Raw genomic sequence first — 18,360 nt, 5'->3', positions numbered from 1 at the left:
AGGTCGGGTCCTGGAGTTGTGAGCCAAGTTGGGAGCGACACCCCAGATGTGGACTTCCTGGGGAAGGCAAAAGGATGTTCATGGGATGTGTTGTTAGTGGCGGTGCACAGTAGTGACTAAATGGAGTGTAGTGCATCAGGGAGGACCTCCTGCCAGCGGGAGGCCGGGAGGTTCCTGGACCGTAGGGCCAGTTGGACGGCCCTCCATACCGTCCCATTCTCCCTCTGTACCTGTCCATTTCCCCGGGGGTTGTAGCTTGGCGCTCTGCTGGAGGTGATACCCCTGCTGAGCAGGAACTGACGCAGCTCATCACTCATGAAGGAAGATTCCCTGTCACTGTGGATGTAGGCGGGGAAACCAAACAGAGCGAAGATTGTGTTGAGGGCTTTGATGACGGTGGCAGACATCATATCTGGGCATGGGATGGCGAAGGGGAATCTGGAGTGCTCATCGACCACACTGAGAAAATACGTGTTACTGTCGGTGGAGGGGAGGGGCCCTTTGAAATCCACACTGAGGCGCTCAAAGGGGCGGGAGGCCTTCACCAGGCACGCACGGTCTGGCCGGTAGAAATGCGGCTTGCAATCCGCACAGACCTGGCAGTCCCTGGTGATTGTCCGTACTTCCTCGACGGAGTAGGGCAGATTGCAGGCCTTTATGAACTGGTACAACTGTGTGACTCCCGGGTGACAAAGACTGTCGTGCAGGGTCCGGAGTCGGTCTACCTGTGCGCTGGCACATGTACCTCGGGATAGGGCGTCTGGGGGCTCATTGAGCTTGCCGGGGCGTTACAAAATCTCGTAATTGTAGGTGATCCTCCACCTCAAGATCTTATCATTCTTGATCTTGCCCCGCTGTGTGTTATTGAACATGAAGGCTACCGACCGTTGGTCAGTGAGGATAGTGAATCTCCTGCCGGCCAGGTAATGCCTCCAATGCCGCACAGCTTCAACGATAGCTTGGTCCTCTTTTTCGACGGATGAGTGCCGAATTTCTGAGGCATGAAGGGTGCAGGAAAAGAATGCCACAGGCCTGCCTGCCTGATTGAGGGTGGCGGCTAAGGCGACGTCTGATGCGTCGCTCTCTACTTGAAAGGGCAGTGTCTTGTCTACTGCGTGCATCCCGGCCTTGGCGATATCGGCTCTGATACAGGTGAAGGCCTGTTGTGCCTCGGCCGTCAGGGGAAAATGGGTTGACTGTATGAGTGGGCGGGCCTTGTCTGCATAGTTTGGGACCCACTGAGCGTAGTACGAAGAACCCCAGGCAGCGTTTGAGGGCTTTGGGGCAGTGGGGGAGGGGGAGCTCCATGAGGGGGCGCTGCGGTCGGGATCGGGCCCCAGAACTCCGTTCTGGACCACATAGCCGAGGGTGGCTACAGCAGAATATTCACTTTGACAATCATTCTACGTCAATGTCGTTTCCTCATTATTTTGGAAACGAAACGATATACACCACGTTGAGGTAAATTATTCCTTCCCCATATGAATCGGTGGATGCAAGCTAGAGCTTGAGGTGTATGCAACCTAGATAGATTGCGTTATGTCTTTTTTTGTAAACAAGGTAAGTAGAGACTTTAAACTGGAGAGAAAAATCAGCACCTGTAGATACTGAAAATCTGCAACAACATGCTGAAAACACTCAGCAGGTCAGGCATCAAAGGTTTTAAATAAAGTTTTAAACAAACATCCAGTCACAGAAAATGTACAGCCATGAGCCGCTGAGTATTTCCAGTCTTTTTAATTTCAGATTGCTATTTTAGATACAGTAGTAATCAATTATTCTTCGTCAAAAAACCAGGCAATCGATGCCTGGGAAAGTTCAACGTCTCTTTCCCACACACTGCTTGCTGCCTGACCTGCTATTTTCTATTTCCAGTATACTCTGACTCTGTTTCCGATTTCCGGCTCCGAGTGGGTGCCGGTGCATCATTAGATAATCGCCGGGCTAATGCAAGTCGACTCTCGCGTCCTCCAATCCTCCCCCCTTCGTTTCCTCAGCCAGCGAAAAGCTTCTGGGCCGCGGCGGAGCCGCGCGCGCGATAGGCGGCGGCAGGGGGGGGCGGGGGGGGGGAGGGGGAGAGCGGCGGGCGCGCGCGCGCGAGGGGCGGGGCCCGGGGGCGTGGAGACGGAGTAGGCGGAGCCGCGCTGGACGTGACGTGGGCGACCGCGCCTCTTCCCATTGGGCCGGCGGTGCGGTCCATCAACGGAGCGCGTTGGGGGGGGGGATTGGCCGGGCCGACGCGCGAGCGGGGCGGGGCGTGGAGGTGCGCGCGGCGGACGGAGGTGTCAAAGCGCTGAGGACTTGAGGCGAAGAGCTTATGGCGAGGCGAAGGCAACCTGTCAGCCTGCCCAGAGCCCCGCGGCAGCTTCATTTATTTTAAATATTATTGGGGTGGGCTAGGTGTGTGTATGTGTGTGAGAAAGAGTTGACGTCATGCGTTTCTGACGTTCGTAAAGTGTGCGTGGGAGAGTGAGAGGGATCGGAAATAAATAAATAAAATGCATGACAACTGTTGAGTGTTCGCGCATCTTCAATCTGGTTGCGTGCAGGACGAGGTTGGGGGAAGGAAGAGGAGACAGCAGTTGAGGACGGCGCTGTGCTGTGGCGGCAGTGGGAGGCGGCGGCATGGCTGATGGAACGGCACCCAACTGCCACCTCCGCCTGGAGTGGGTCTATGGCTACCGGGGGCACCAGTGTCGGAACAACCTCTACTACACCGCGTCCAAGGAGATCGTCTATTTCGTCGCGGGCGTCGGGGTGGTTTACAACACGCGGGAGCACAAACAGAAATTCTTTCTGGGTCACAACGACGATATAATCAGGTATTCCGATCTTGACTTGATTCATTACTGCCGTTACCGTCATTGAAAAAATAAATAAAGTGTCCAGTCCCGAATGAGAAAACATGCCCGTCCAGTGGTCGATCCGGTCCCTGCGTCCCGTTATCTGGCTCTCTTGCGCGCTGGAGGAGGCAAACATGTATCCGCGAGTCTGCAAATCTGGTTAGTTCCTTCGCACTTTAAATTAACCACTTCGGGTACGCCAAGAATTCAAGTGTGTAGATGCCGGAATTTGCAAAGGGACCATGTTTCATTCACCCCCCCCCCCCCCCCCCATCCCCTCTAAATTCCTCACCTAATTGGATAAATTGTTCATTTGGGTCCTGGAATGTCGTCCGTAAATAAGGGCATTGCCAGCCATCATGCCAAAACCATTTATTGATTTCGAGCTCATCAGTATAAGTGCAATTAATTTGAATTAAGTTGCTCCCATTAAAAAGAAGATACTTAAAACTATCGTGTTTATTAGCTGCGATTGTTGGGATAAGATTAATACATTCGCAGTATATGAGTGGGTCGACGATCCATGCTGCAGGTTGAGATTGTATTTAGGCTTATGCCATGTAGCTTGTTTTACGTTGTACAGCGCCAAGCTTGTCCAAGTAATCCGGAATTGTATTTTGAGGCGATTGGTGTTTAAAAACCTGAATTAGACAACTTTGCGATCCTGAATGCCGGATCTCTGATAGGTGATCGTGTGGACTTTAATTCGAAACCCGCAACTTTGAAAGCCCTCAATCGAACGATTCCCCAAACTAAGTAAAACCAGCTCTGTTTTTGTTTAAAGGAAGCGAATAACTGATCCTCGGGCGATTGCTGCTCTTCCTTTATACATGCGGATGGTTTGTGTTACGGGAGCGTTTTATAGAACCCAAGCAGCGGAACCCAGGCCATTGTTTAATAAATAAAAGTGCTCTGCATTCCCCTTTTGAAGCTGTGGTACAGTTAGTCAGAAAAATTCATGACATGTATAATTTATCAGATGTAGTAATCCACTTTTTAGATTCCGTGGTGCGTGGCTCTCTTTGTATGGAAGGATGTCTCTTGACTCCAAATTATAAAGGTTAAATCTTACAAACGACAGATGGTCTGCCATTCGCCGTCCTGTGGTGTCAGAGGATATGAAGTGAAAGATTTAGCTGTTCAGATGTTTTCAGGAAGACTTTCGGACATAGCATGAAAATTAATATGGTGGCAAGGTATTTTGTTGAGCTGATGGTTAAATCATTGCTATATATAATACATTAATTAAACTATATATATTGTTATATATACGTTCAATGAATTTGGCATTTTTTGCAAATAAATTCCAGAACAAACATGATTACCGAACTGATTTAAATTCAATCATTTCAAATTGTTACATAATGTGATCAGTGGAGATAAGAAATGGCTGATATGGATGTGTACATAGAGGGTGAATTACAAGGATGTAATTTTATCCAAGGGATATAAATGACGTCCTGAATTATGTAATTGAAGCTTGATGGGTGTGTAATTACTATTTGAACCCAGAGACTGGCAGGTATCCTTGAACTTGATCCTGGCATTTCATTTTGAAAAATACCTAGTTTTGCATTGCACTTTTATGCTGGTGCAATTTACTATTAGTGTTCCATTATGTGCCCAGTGATATATTAAAGAAACGGAAATACCTTGAGCTGTTAATGGTATGTGCGCAAAAGGGTTTGATGGGCATACTTGGAGAGAGTATTTCCACTTGTGGGGCCATCCAAAACCACAGATTGTAAATATAAGCTAGCTACAAAATCCAGTAGGAAATTTAAGAGAGATCTCATTACCCAAGTGTCATGAAAGTACAGAAAACACTTGCGTACAATGTAATTGAGGCAAACTGCATGGATACATTTAATGGGATGCTAGATAAACATGAGGAAAAAAGGAGTAGATGGATACGCGACTGCTAGTTAGATGAAGAAGGTTGGAGTACACTGGAGCATATTCACCAGCTTGGGCTTGTTGGGTTGAATAGGCTGTCCACATATCCATATGTAGCCTATCCAAAATTGTGTGACCTACTTCAACAAGTGAATTGACTGAACAGATCATTTTCAGTGTCACTGTGAAACCATTCCTGTTCTACTGTAATGCTAAAGATAGTGTGTAAACAGGGTGGCTGGTAAATTGATTCAACCTTTAGAGCTTCTTTCTAACCAAGACACCTGGTGGTGTCAGATACAAACTGCAGTATGGCTGTAAAGGACTCCCACAGCTTGGCGTGGAGTTTGGAAATGTTTGTGTGAGTGGGGCCTCCAAATCCAAAATAAACTGAGCAGAATTTGCTGCGAAGTTTCCTAATGGAGTATCATTGTACTCCAATAAAATGTAACATTCTGTTGCAGAATGTAATACATCTGAGTTACCAAGAGTAATAATGCTGGTAATATTGTTTTTGAATAGCAGGGAAAGTTGGACCCTCTGGCTCAGTATGAAAAGACTGAAGGAGAATAACAAAGTTGTAGAAGAAATGGTTAATGAATTATAGAATGGTTACAACACATGATGAGACCATTTAGCCCATTGTGTCCATGCCAGACATCTGCAAGAGCAGCCAGAAGTGCTGAGTGGATGATCCATTTGGGCATCCTGAGATGCCCAGAATCACATACCAATCTTCAGCTGATTTGATTCGCTCCATGTGATAGCAAGAAATGGCTGAAGGCACTAGATACTGCAAATAATATGGGCCCTGACAATGTTCCGGCAATAGTACTGTAGACGTGTGCTCCTGAACTAGCTGTGCCCCCTAACAAATTTGTTCCAGTTATGCTAATATGGAGAAAGAACATGTCCCAGAAGAGTCATGGACAAAATCGATTTGGCTAGAGTTAAGCAACAAAAAAGGTGCAATTACATTGCTCAATGTAGTCTATAGATAATCAACTAGTAGGAAGGATGAAGAGGAATACATTTGCAGAAAATTTAGAGTGGTGCATAAATGAGAGTGATGGGGACTTTAATTATCCAAATATAGACTGGCCTTGTGGTAGTGTAAAGAGCAGAGAGGGCCAAGAGTTGATAGAATGTAGAGAATTTTCAACAGCATAATGTGTCCACCCAAAGGAGAAAGGAGGTACTGCTCGACTTGGTTCTTGGGGATGAGGTGGGCCATTTAGATTACATGTCAGTGGGAAAACATTTTAGGGGACAGGGATCATTGTACTATAACATATGACTATGGAATTGAACAATGAACACTCCAGAGTAAGAATAATTAACTGGGGAAAGAAAACTTCAATGGGGTTAGAATGGATTCGGGCTGAATAAATTGGAGCCAAAGATTGGCAGGAAAAATGGTAGCTGAATAATGGTCTATCTTCAAAGAAGAAATGGTTCGGGCGTGGTCAAGGTATATTTGCTCAAAAGGAAAGGTAGGACAAAGAAAGTCAAAGCTCCCTAGATGACAAAGGAGGTGGAAATTAAGTGGAAAGAGAAAAAATGTGATTATGACATAAGTCAGGTAGAAAATACAATTGAGAACCAGGCTGACTACAGAAGGTTCAGAGGGGAGGTGAAAAAAACAAATAAGCGAAGCAAAGAGGAAGCATTAAAAAGAATGGCAGCCAACATAAAAGGGAATCCCAAAATCTTCCATCGGCATATAAATAGTAAAAAGATGGTAAAAGGAGTAAGGGACCAAAAAGGCGAAGTGGAGGCAAGGGGCATGGTTGAGGTACTAAATGAATAATTTACTCCAGTCTATACCAAGGAAGAAGATGCTGTTCCAAGAGGAAGAAATTCAGTCACTAGGAGGATTTAACATTGATGAAGAGGAAGTATTGAATAGGTTGTCCGTACTTAAAGTTGACAAGATGCGACTTCCGGTGACGGTGGGGGGAGGCAGCCGCACAATGGAGGGCTCCCGTTTGGGAACGGCATTTTCGGGGCTTTAAGCCCGGTCCCAGGGTCCACGGAGGCGGCAAAAGCAGGGAGAAGGCACAGAGGCGGCAGAGTGAAGGCACACTGAAGACAAATGTCGAGGGTGAGCAAAAGAACGTCCGTAAGGAAAACAGCTGAAGGTCCGTCGGGGAGTGGAAAGGTCACCGCGGGGTCACCAAGGAAAATGGAGGCTGGAGCACCAGGGGAGGCCGCATTGCTTACGGCTGAAGAAATAACTAAGGCGATGGCTGCGGAATTCGAAAGGCAGTTTACAAAATACATGGAGACAATGAGGAAGGCGATGAGAGAGGTACATGAGCAAGATGCATTGCGGCTTTGTATATCCAGCGAAGCTGAGGGTGACTTACAAGCTCAGTGACTTTTATTTTGGAACGGCAAAAGCAGCGGAAGAGTTTGCGAAGGCAGAAGGACTGTAGCAGAACTGAGAAATTGAGAAATGGCCATGTGCTGATGTAACCTCATGACTGTATTTTCTTTTTTGTTTCACTGCGTGCGGGTGTATGGGCTAAAGGAGCCAATGTTGTATATATTTGGACAAGGGAAGTGATGGGACTTTCACTCAAAATGAGGGCTCTTTGGGATGTAGGTGGATATGTGTGGTTTGTGTGTTAAAAGGGGATTTCTGGGCTTTCCTAGGTCTAGGCAAGGGGGAAAGGGACCTGGGCGGGGGCTTCCACGCTGGCCGGTTTAAGCCGGCCAACGAACGGGAGTGAGGTGGGGGAAGGGGCTGCGGCCATCGGAGCCTGGCAGAACAGGGTCTGAGTGGTCTAACCGGGGTGGAAAGTTGAGGGGAAGGAACCGAGGTTGGGAGGAGGAGTTTTACAAGAGGCAGTGGACGGGAGGAGTTGGAGACTGGGGGGGACGGGGTACAACTCTTGGGTATCATGTACGGTACTTTTACAGAGGTTGGAGGGCGTTGAGTGTAGTGGGGGGAGGGGGAGTGGACTCTATAGGTCAATGGTGACCATGGGTGGTCCCGGATTCCATTTTCTTTTTCTCCTTTGTTTTTTTGTTGCCACCGTGGGAGGGTTTGTTTTATTGGATGCATATATTAACAGGTGGACCGTTGTTTGGGGTGGTGGGAGGATGGGATCGTTGGTCCCGGGCCTTGGGTACTCTGGAGTAGACACCAGGGCCAGATAGTGAAGCTAACTGCTCACTTAAATATGCAAATCCGGATTCTGCCCAGTGAGGGTGGGATCCAGATCGTTAGATCTCGCGAGGTGTTCCAAGCGTCGCAAATCTCCAGACGCCTCACCAACACTTTATCCAGCACCTTCACATTGGTATTCAGCAGGGAAATGGGCCTATACCACCCACACTCCACTAGGTTCTTATTCTTTATTGGAATCAAAGAAATTGACGCCTGCACCAATGTACCCGGCAATTGCCCCCGCGCCAAACACTGTGCATCCCCAGGTGATGGGGAGCTAACGCTGCCAAAAATTGTTTATAAAATTCTGTTGGAAAACCATCTGGCCCTGGTGCCTTCCCCAATTGCATCAACCCAATGGACTCCATTATCTCCCAATGGCACCTCTAATCTCTGTCCCTTCCTCCTCTCCACCTCCAGGAATCCCAACCCATGCCTCATCTCAGCATACCCCCCCCCCCCCCTCCCATCCACCAACCTCTGGCTCTCCGCCCTCGCACCCTTGTCCCTGTGGGCCATAGAAGTTATTACCCTCCCCTGGGCCACTGCTTTCAATGCTTCCCAAAACATGGTTAGACGCCATATATTCCTCTATCGTCGAGGCCACCTTCTTGAAGAACTTATTGTCTGCCAGGAGAGCCGAGACAAATCTCCACGGGGATCTCTGGGCTTGACCTGTTTCTAACCTCGCATTGAATCAACATTGACCCTCTGAAAGGCGGGTGTGGAAATATGGGCAAGTTTGAGGTTGTTTAGTTTGGTAGTAGGAATAGAAAAGCAGAGGTTGCGATTGTATGGCCTTGTCGCGCTAGACTTGGTGACGTGATGTGACCATTAAATCTCGAGATTTGCGACGCTTGGGACACCTCGTGAGATCTCACGATCTGGATCCCACCCTCACTGGGCAGAATCCGGATTTGCATATTTAAGTGAGCAGTTAGCTTCACTTAAATATGTCTACTCCAGAGTACCCAAGGCCCGGGATCAAAGTTCGCGTCTGGGAGAACTTGCGTGGCACCGTTTAGTACTAGCTTCCAAAAACGTGGACCAGGCGAAACAGCATTTTAGGGCCCCCCCCCCAACCCAGGAGATCGGGGGTGGGGGATTGCCCAGGCGATCGGAGGCCCCCAGGTAGTTGGGCCTGGGCAGGGTGGCACCCTGGCACCCCCATTGCCACCCGGGCACCTTGGTATTGCCACCTGCGCAAATAGTATATCTGTCTTCATTGTAAGGGGATTGGAGAAGAAGAATAAGAAATCTTGCTTCAACTTGTACAGGACTTTGGTGAGACCATGCGTGGATAACTGTGATCAGTTTTGTTCTCCATGTTTAAAGAAGGATGTTCATGAATTAGAGTCAGTACAGTGAAGGTTCACCAGATTGCTTGCTGACAAAAATGAGTTATCCTATGATGCAAGACTGAGTAAATTAGGTTTAGGAAAATGAGGTGATCTTATTTCAACATGCAAGATTCTGATGGGGCTTGACAAAGTAGACACTGAGGTTGTTTCCCCTCACTGGGGAGTCTAGGACAGGCTTTTTCAAAATGTGGGTCGTGACCCGCAGGTGGGTCGCAGAGTGATCGATCGCTGCATCGTGGGAGAAGTGCCCAACAGCCGTGACCAGCTTTTAAATTGAGAATGTCGGCTGCGACCAGGCTTTAAATGTGAACAATGCAGTTTTCCCGCCAGAAGCGGCGGCAGAGAGCAGGTCACATGCCCGGTACGTACACTGATGTCTGTGCTTTTGGCGCACAATCATGGAGAGTGATTCTTCCATTTTCTAGTTGTGAGCAAGCGACAGGACTGTGAAGAACTGAAAATGGATTGTTTTGTTATAAGGAAAAGGGGGCCAGAGACACAAACAGGCCAGGATCTATAACTGAATCTGCTGGGGAGAGAGCTGCACAGGAGAGTCCACGGCAGGACAAAACAGTGCTCATGAGAGCTGTGTACAGAGCTCCAGGTCCTCTGTTGAGCAACTTACTAAGAAGAAACTGAAATTGGGAACAAAGCAGTCTAAAGATGATTTCTTGAGGTATGGCTTTGTTAATTGTGCCAATGCAAATGAGGATGCAAAGCTCATGTGTATTATATACAAGGAAGTACTGGCAAATGAGAGTTGGGTGCTAACTATGTCTTACCTTTAAAATTCTAAACAAACTGAAGCTCAATTGCAAGGCAAGTATGATGATAGCTTTCAGCACTGAGATGAAATAGATGTTTTCCAAAAGTCATTGAAAGTTTGGCAAGTGTGAGTACAAAGCCCAAACTACTACATCTTCCCCACATTACTACAACACATTGAAGAAAACAGTGTTAGTAAGGGCACTGTCAATAGACTGGCAAGCCTTATTCAGTCGAATTAACTGTGCTGATCAACAGTTCTTGTCGCTGCTTTCCAGAGGAGAGGTTTCAGACTTTGAAAGAGAAGAGGTGGGTGAAAAATACTTTTGCGTTTGAGACTCCAGAGTCGATTATCAATTTATTGCTGACTCCAAATGAAGAGACTGAAGTTCTGCGCCTCACCTGTGACAGCACATTAAAAACATGCCACAAGTCGAACCCGAGTCCTTGGTGCCGTGAGGCAGCAGTGCTAAGCACTGTGCCACCGTGCTGCCCCTATTGCATCCTATAACATTTATAATGTCCTTGATTATCATTGTAACCACTAAAAATGCTGGCTTGGAAGGACCGTTTGATAAGAAATTCTACTGTATGCTTGGAAGAAGGCTGAATTCCATGCATTTGTGATCATATGTGTGGAGTGCAGCCTAATAGCCTCCAATTGGGGGGAAAGTGCTGACAGGATAGACATCACCTTTGAGTTGATTGGAGTGGAAGAACAGTTTGGGAGTGTATGCCTGTGTGTTTTAAACTTCATCAGAGAAATTAATTATCCATTCGAAAGGGAGAAAATAAATTTGGACCATTTCTTTCTTGTGGTCAAGTATAATCAGAGTTAATAGAATTCCTTTGTAATGAAACAATATAATTTCTTCGACAAAATACTGCAATGATGCTTTTGTACCATATTGCAATGAATGATCAAAGTTCAAATGCCTTTGTCCAAGCAATATGTTAATGGATGTTGTGTAATCTGAAAGCTACTAAGTGTATTCAAACTTTAAAGGTCCATTCTAAAAGCCTGTGCAATAGCTATAACCAACATTTTATAAATGTTCTTCTGGTTGAAATAAAATTATCAATCCCAGGCTGCTTTTAAAATGTTCATTAATATGTTTATAAAAAAACTAACTAAGTAGCATACTGCTCTAAAATCACACGAGTAAAGATGAGTACCCATGGAATGCCTGCCAATGAATGACACAAACATTGCAGTGATAGCTGGCTTTTTCATTAAGCTAATGAAAAAGAATGAAGAGTGATTCCAGACTGAACCCATGGAACAAGGACAATTTGAAGATTATATAGATTGAGGATATTAATTTAGATAACATCCGTAATTTCTCGCCAACAATATCTTAAGAGCACTCTGCAAGTATTAGCTGACTTCTGGATAGTTGTAACTTGTTGCTTTCAGTCATAATTCTATGAACCGCATAAAACCTTTGGGATGTACGTTTTGTACTCCATATGTACTCCGGATTGGACTCGTCCACAGCGTGCATCGCGGCTTTGACAATATCTGCCTTGATGCGGTTGAAGGCCAGGTGGGCCTCAGCCGTCAGGGGAAAATGGTGGATTTAATAAGCGGACGGGCCTTGTCCACATAATTAGGGACCCATTGGGCATAGTAAGAGAAGAACCCCAGGCATCTCTTCAGGGCCGTGGGGCAGTGGGGGAGGGGGAGTTCCATGAGGGGGCGCATGCAGCGGTCGGGGTCGGGCCCTAGGACTCCGTTTTCCACAACGTAGCCGAGGATGGCTAGGCGGGTTGTGCGGAAAACGCATTTTTCCTTATTGTAGGTGAGGTTCAGGAGTTTAGCGGTGTGGAGGAAGTGCCGGAGGTTTTCGTCATAGTCCTGCTGGTCATGGCCGCAGATGGTGACATTATCTAAGTACGGGAACGTGGCCCGCAGCCCGTACTGGTCAACCATTCGGTCCATTTCTCGTTGGAAGACCAAGACCCCATTGGTGACGCCGAAGGGAACCCTGAGGAAGTGGTAGAGGCGGCCATCTGCCTTGAAGGCAGAGTATTGGCGGTCCTCCGGGCGGATAGGGAGCTGGTGGTACGCGGACTTCAAGTCAACTGTGGAGAAGACTCAATACTGCGCAATCTGATTGACCATTTCAGATATGCGGGGGAGCGGGTACGCATCGAGCTACGTGTACCGGTTGATGGTCGATGATCATCCGGTGCTTCTCCCCAGTCTTGACGACCATTACTTGGGCTCTCCAGGGGCTGTTATTAACCTCAATGATCCCCTCTCGTAGGAGTCACTGGACCTCCGACCTGATAAAGGCCCTGTCCCGGGCACTGTATCGTCTGCTCCGAGTGGCGACGGACTTACAGTCCGGGGTGAGGTTAGCGAAGAGCGAGGGTGGAGCGACCTTAAGTGTCGCGAGGCTACAGAGGGTGAGGGGGGGCAGGGGTCCACCGAACATTAAAGTAAGGCTTTGGAGGTGGCACTGGAAGTCGAGCCCCAGTAATAGGGCAGCGCAGAGATGGGGAAGGACGTAGAGTTTAAAATGAGTGTACTCTACGCCTTGAACAGTAAGGGTCGCGACACAGTACCCCCGGATTTCTGCTGAATGTGATCCGGAAGCCAGGGAGGTTTTCTGGGTCGTGGGTAAAATTGGGAGGGAGCAGCGCCTTACCGTATCTGGGTGTGTGAAGCTGTCTGTGCTCCCGGAGTCGAAAAGACAGGCCGTCTCGTGCCCGTTGATCCGGACGGTCATCGTAGATTTTGTGAGGTGATGAGGCCGGGACAGGTCGAGCGTGATGGAGGCGAGCTTCGGAAAGGTGATGGGTAGGCCGGTCGGAGGTGGCGGCGACCAACGTACGATCAGGTGAGCAGGGCTCCTGGGAGGCTGCGGAGTGGTCCCAAGATGGCAGCCCCCATGGGTCACGCGTGGCATCGGAGATGGCGTCAAAGATGGCGGCCCCCATGGGTCGCGCGTGGCGGGTGGAGTACAAGATGTCGTTAAAGATGGCGGCCCCCTTGGTTCGCACATGGCGGGTGAGATCGAAGATGGTGGCGCCCACGGGTCGCACATGGCGGGTGACGCGGCAGCTGGGGGCGGCCTCGACAGGCAGCAGGCAGCGGTGCTGGGCCTAGAAGTTTTAGGGCGAGATTGGGCCTGGCAGGCTTTCGCAAAGTGGCCCTTCCTCCCATACCCGTTGCAAGTCTCGTTCCGTGCAGGGCAGCGTTGTCTGGGATGATTCCCCTGGCCGCAAAAGTAGCACTTCGGGCTTCTGGTGTTGGCGGGCTGCTGCACGGCACAGGCTTTCGCTGCACTCGGGTCGGATGATGGCGGCGCCCACGAGGTCCACGAGGGAGTCACGCGGTCGGAGGTGTAGGCCTCCATGTTCTGGAAGGCCACCTCCAGCGAGTTTGAGAGCTGCACTGTCTCTGGGAGGCCGAGTGTACCCCCTTCTAGCAATCGCTGGTGGATGTAGCTTGATTTCATGCCCGCGCTATAAGCATCCCTGATCAACAGCTCCGCGTGTTGGGTAGCCAATACCGCCTGGCAATCACAGTTCCGGCTGAGTACCCGCAAGGCACGCAGGAATTCTGCTAGTGATTCCCCAGGGCGTTGTCGTCTCGTGGCAAGAAGGTGCCTAGCATACACCTCGTTTACTGACTTCACATATTGCCCCTTCAGCAGCATTATCGCCTCCGTATGCGAGGGGGCATCCCTGATGAGAAGAAAGATTTGCGGGCTCACCCATGCGTTGAGGATCTGCTTCTTTTGGAGATCGGTGAAGTCTTCGATGGAGGATCCGAGGTACACTTCGAAGCAGCTTAGCCCGTGCTCAAATGTTGCAGTGGCGTCGGCTGCCTGTGGGTCCAGCTCCAGGCGATCAGGTTTGAGTGATGAATTCATCTTAGTTGTTTAGTTTATTAAATTGATATGCCATCAATGAACACACGACGAGTGGTGAACATAACTGAGGCTTTAATAAACTAAACAGAAAGCCTCCTGGCCTCGGATCCCGAACTGAGGCAGCGGCAGAGACTAGCCACCTTTATACCGAGCCCGAGGGGATGCGGAGCCAGCAGGCAGTGGTTTACCACATTACATATAATACAGTGGCAGTTTACCACAATACACTTATATACTACAGTGGTTCGGAGCCAGCAGGGACAAGCCCAGGCATGTAACAATACAGCAGAACAGTACAATACAGTGGTTTACCACAGTGTAGTTTATGCATTATACTAGAGCAAAGGCACTCATTATGATACTTCTGGACTCTCATGAATGAAAACCTGTTGTTTCATGGAAAGCTGTTTTCTTCCATACTCAGCATGTTACACATTCACAAATGTTGTGAGTCAGAATTGTTGTTGACTTCTCTACTCCCTGGAATGTGCTCTATTATCCAAGATGAGTTACTGTTAGGCCTGGGCAGGGGTCTCTGCACTGGCTAGCTCAAGCTAGCTCAAGCTGGCCAGTGAACGGGAGTGTGGTGGGGGAGGGCTGTGGCCTTCGGAGCCTGGTAGAACAGGTTTCCATTAGCCTAGGAGGTGTGAAAAGCTGGGGGAGCGGATCGATACAGGGTTAGGTGTTTTCGAGAGGAAGTGGGTGGGATGATTATGGGAGGGGGGGAAGGGCTCGATGGTAACAACGAGAGGGGGTGGGCGAAGCCCAGTGGGAGTTATGATGTTGGTGGATAGCGGGGGGGGGGAAGAGGAGAGAGACCCCGGTTAGGATAGTTACGTGGAATGTGAGGGATTTGTTCGAGAGAGGTTTTTAGTGTCATCTTGGGGGTAGTGCTCGTGAACTTGGAACCAGAGCCCCCTAGAAGCCTTTCTCGGTGGCCGGAATGGCTCTTGCAGTAGGCGGGTGCGGGGGCAGATGTTAGCCTTTTGCCTCACTGATTGTTCCGAGGCGGGTCTAGTTGGGGTGGACGTTAGCTTCTCCACCCTGTGACACGGCTTGGGGGGGGGGGGGGTATTGTTGTTTTTGTTTACACTGTTTACGGATTGATTGTTAATTTGTGTTTTTTATCTGGAATGTACGGGTGGACTGTTTTGGTCTGTATATTGAGCGGCGGCAGTTTGTGTGTGGGAGATTGTTATTACATTTGTTTTTGTTTGTTTTTTCTTTGGTTGTTTATTGATAAAAATGTTGAAAATGAGAAGAATAAAAAGATTTTAAAAAAAAAGATGAGTTAATGTTTCAAGCCACTATTGTATAACAGTACTGGTGCTAAATTTCATTGTGTGTTCAACATAAGAATAATTCAGGTACTCCTAACAGCAAACTCCTCAAGATGTGATTGGATTAAATAACTAAATAGCGGAGGGCCTGTAATTGACCAGAGTCTCATTGGTCTTCCTGTACATTAGCACCAATTTGAAAAAAAAATGGTGAGTGTGAGTGAATAATGGGGCTAGACGTATTCTGGAAACAGACTAGGACAGCATTTTATTGCCCTCATGGGCATGTTTGCAGGCTGGGCATAGAAATATAGAATTTACAGTGCAGAAGGGGGCCATTCGGCCCATCGAGTATGCACTGGCCCTTGGAACGTGCACCCATAATCCAGTTACTCCACCCAACCTTTTTTGGACACTAAGGGCAATTTATCATGGTCAATCCACCTAACCAGCACATCTTTGCACTGTGGGAGAAAACCGGAGCACCCGGAGGAAACCCACGCAGACACGGGGAGAACTTGCAGATTCCGCACAGACAGTGAACAAAGCCGGGAATCGAACCTGGGACCCTGGAGCTGTGAAGGAACTGTGCTAACCACTGTGCTACCGTACTGCCCTAAAAAATCCCTATAAAATTCTACTGGTGACCTCCCATCATCTACCCATCCATCCTGATCTTGCTACAATTTTATGGGTTGTGTGTGGGTTCCAGGGCGATCCACCTGCTCTCACCACAGTTGACACCCGTGTAATTAATTAATTGCTACTTTCAAGCCACTTCCCACCCTGGTTTCAATTTTTCAGCCATTGGGAGGAGATTGAGGATTGGGAAAGGTAAGCAGAGCAGGGTAGCCTGCTGGCTGGGGACATGATTGGGGTGTTGGTGGTGGTGTTCGAATGGGTGCCTTCTATATGGACCCCCCTGCAAGAACTTTATCTTGTGGATCATTTAGGGTGTGATTTAATGCCACGTTATGCTTAAGTGAGAGTGCAACCAAGTGGTTAAATCGTGGGAGAGGCCGAGACCGGGCCGGGCACCGCTCTGTTTGCAATTAACCGGCCCACTCCCGTTGTCGATATCAGAATCCCGCTGTAGCGTGGTGAAAAACCAATAATCACCACTTAAGCCCAATCACCATACAATTAACAGGAGCGACCCCCAACCCAATGCCCCATCTGTGATCAACAGCCTCCCTAGCAAGTGGTCACTGGGGCGCCATTTAGTACTCCTTTTAAAAATGTGAAGCTGGCTGACGGGCGACCGGAGCAGGTGAGTAGCCATCTTCGCTCACAGGCAAAGAGCCCGGGGGCACTGGGGTTGCTGCCCCGGTGCTCGGAGGAGGGTGGAGGAGCCACTGGGGAATCAGCCTCAGTTGAGGTGGGCCGCCTGCAGGAGTGCGGGGTGCGCGTGGCAGCAGAGCAGAGGGAGGTACTGGCTGCCCATGGTCTGGGCTTGGCTGTGAGGGGGAGAGGAACGGGTGGCTCAGCGCCCATGGGTCCACCATACCAACCCCTGAACTGTGCGGTCCTATTCCGGAAGCAACCCCAGTCCCTGCTTGCCTGCCCCACTGACCCCCCTTAACTCTCACAGACCGGGGAGGCCTCTGGCCGCAAGGCTGAAGGCTACAGCAAATTGGCAATCGTAGTTAAGTGAGCACTTCACACATCCCAAGTGGATACCTGTGGGTAGGCATGACATGTAACATGTGGAGTTATTGCCTAGCATCCGAATCAGACCATGATGCCTGGACACTGCGCCTGACTACTGTGGGAGGCAATACCATGGATCAAACACTCAGGGGATGGGCCGCAGCACTGGGAAGGTTTCTGTGACCAGTGGGTGGATGTGTGCACCGGGGAGGGGACCAGCGCCCAGTCCAGGCAGCATTATGTGCAGGTGTCTGGGGTACAGGGTCCGGTGAGCAGGGCCAGGGGTGTGTGGACTGGGTGTGCTGGGCAGGGTGGGGTTAGGAGCAGCAATGGGGGGACTGGAGGGTCTCCGGGTGGAAGACACTGCTGGTTGTCAGTCTCACACACTCTACAATACCTTACAGATATTGCAAGGGTTGGACGATATCTTGGACTCCGCAGAACCTGCCCGAGTGGTGCTACTGGCGGCCAGAAGCCAGAGGAGGCAGCATCAGCAGCTTCGACAGAGGCCCATGGTGGCGGCCTATATGCAGGGCCCCGCCCCACACCCTGAGAACCCGGCCGAACATCAGGCTAGGGAGGGACACAGACGGGCAGGCCTGCGACAGCCCAAGGTGTACAGGCGTCGCTGGTCTTTCGAACAGATGACGGACTGCGTGTGCCACAGGAAGCTCCAACTCAACAAGGGGTTGTGGACAGTGTCTACAAGTGAGCCTCAAGGACGGTGTGGACACCTGTGCCATATCCTCATGGACCTGGCACCATGTGGAGGAGGATTTTCGCTCCTGGCGGCCTTCAAGGTCACCGCAGCCCTGAACATCTACGCCTCAGGGATCATTCCAGGGCTCAAGCGTGGACTTATTCGACAACGTGGCACCTCACAAGCAACAGCCCACAAGTTCATCTGTGAAGTCACAGATGCCCTTTTTGCCCAGGCACAAAACTAGATAAACTTTGACATGGTCAGGCCCAACAAGATGCCTGTGCAGCGGAGTGGCATGTGGTGCAGTGGTTAGCACTGGGACTGTGGCGCTGAGGACCCGGGTTCGAATCCCGGCCCTAGGTCACTGTCCGTGTGGAGTTTGCACATACTCTCCATGTCTGCGTGGGTTTCACCCCCACAACCCAAAGATGTGCCGGTTAGGTGGATTGGCCACATTAAATTGCCCCTTAATTGGAAACAAAATCAATAATTGGGTACTCTAAATTTATTATAAAAAAGATGCCTGTGCAGCAAGATTCTCCATCATCGATGAGATGCTCCAGGTCAAGGGGTTAATAGATGGCACGCATGTCCCCTTGAGCGAACTGGGCCATCTGGGAGTGCCCAACATCAACAGGTAGGGGTTCCACTCCCTGAACATCTGGCTCATATGTGACCACCACATGGAGATCATGCACATGTATGCAAGCTTCCCAGGGAGTGTGCACGACAGTTACATCCTGGGGCAGTGAGACATCCCCAGCCTCTTCGAGGACCATCCCAGGAAGGCCAGTTGGCTCTTA

At 49.4% G+C, this 18,360-nt stretch overlaps 1 protein-coding gene across 6 annotated transcripts in view; it reads left to right on the top strand.

The window, feature by feature from the left end:
- The first annotated feature begins 2,266 nt into the window (after positions 1-2,266).
- LOC140403495 (echinoderm microtubule-associated protein-like 5) overlaps positions 2,267-18,360 on the top strand; it is a 415,808-nt gene continuing 399,714 nt past the window's right edge. For all 6 annotated transcript variants that reach the window (XM_072491458.1, XM_072491449.1, XM_072491467.1 and 3 more), the window contains exon 1: positions 2,267-2,822. In XM_072491458.1, coding sequence (XP_072347559.1) covers positions 2,626-2,822 — 197 coding nt within the window. In that variant the 5' untranslated portion in view covers positions 2,267-2,625. The remainder of the gene's footprint in view (positions 2,823-18,360) is intronic.

This window comes from Scyliorhinus torazame, chromosome 2 (assembly GCF_047496885.1).
Source record: "Scyliorhinus torazame isolate Kashiwa2021f chromosome 2, sScyTor2.1, whole genome shotgun sequence".
Lineage (NCBI taxonomy): Eukaryota > Metazoa > Chordata > Chondrichthyes > Carcharhiniformes > Scyliorhinidae > Scyliorhinus > Scyliorhinus torazame.
The sequence above is the reverse complement of the archived record's forward strand: the minus strand, read 5'-3'. Positions and strand labels throughout refer to the sequence as shown.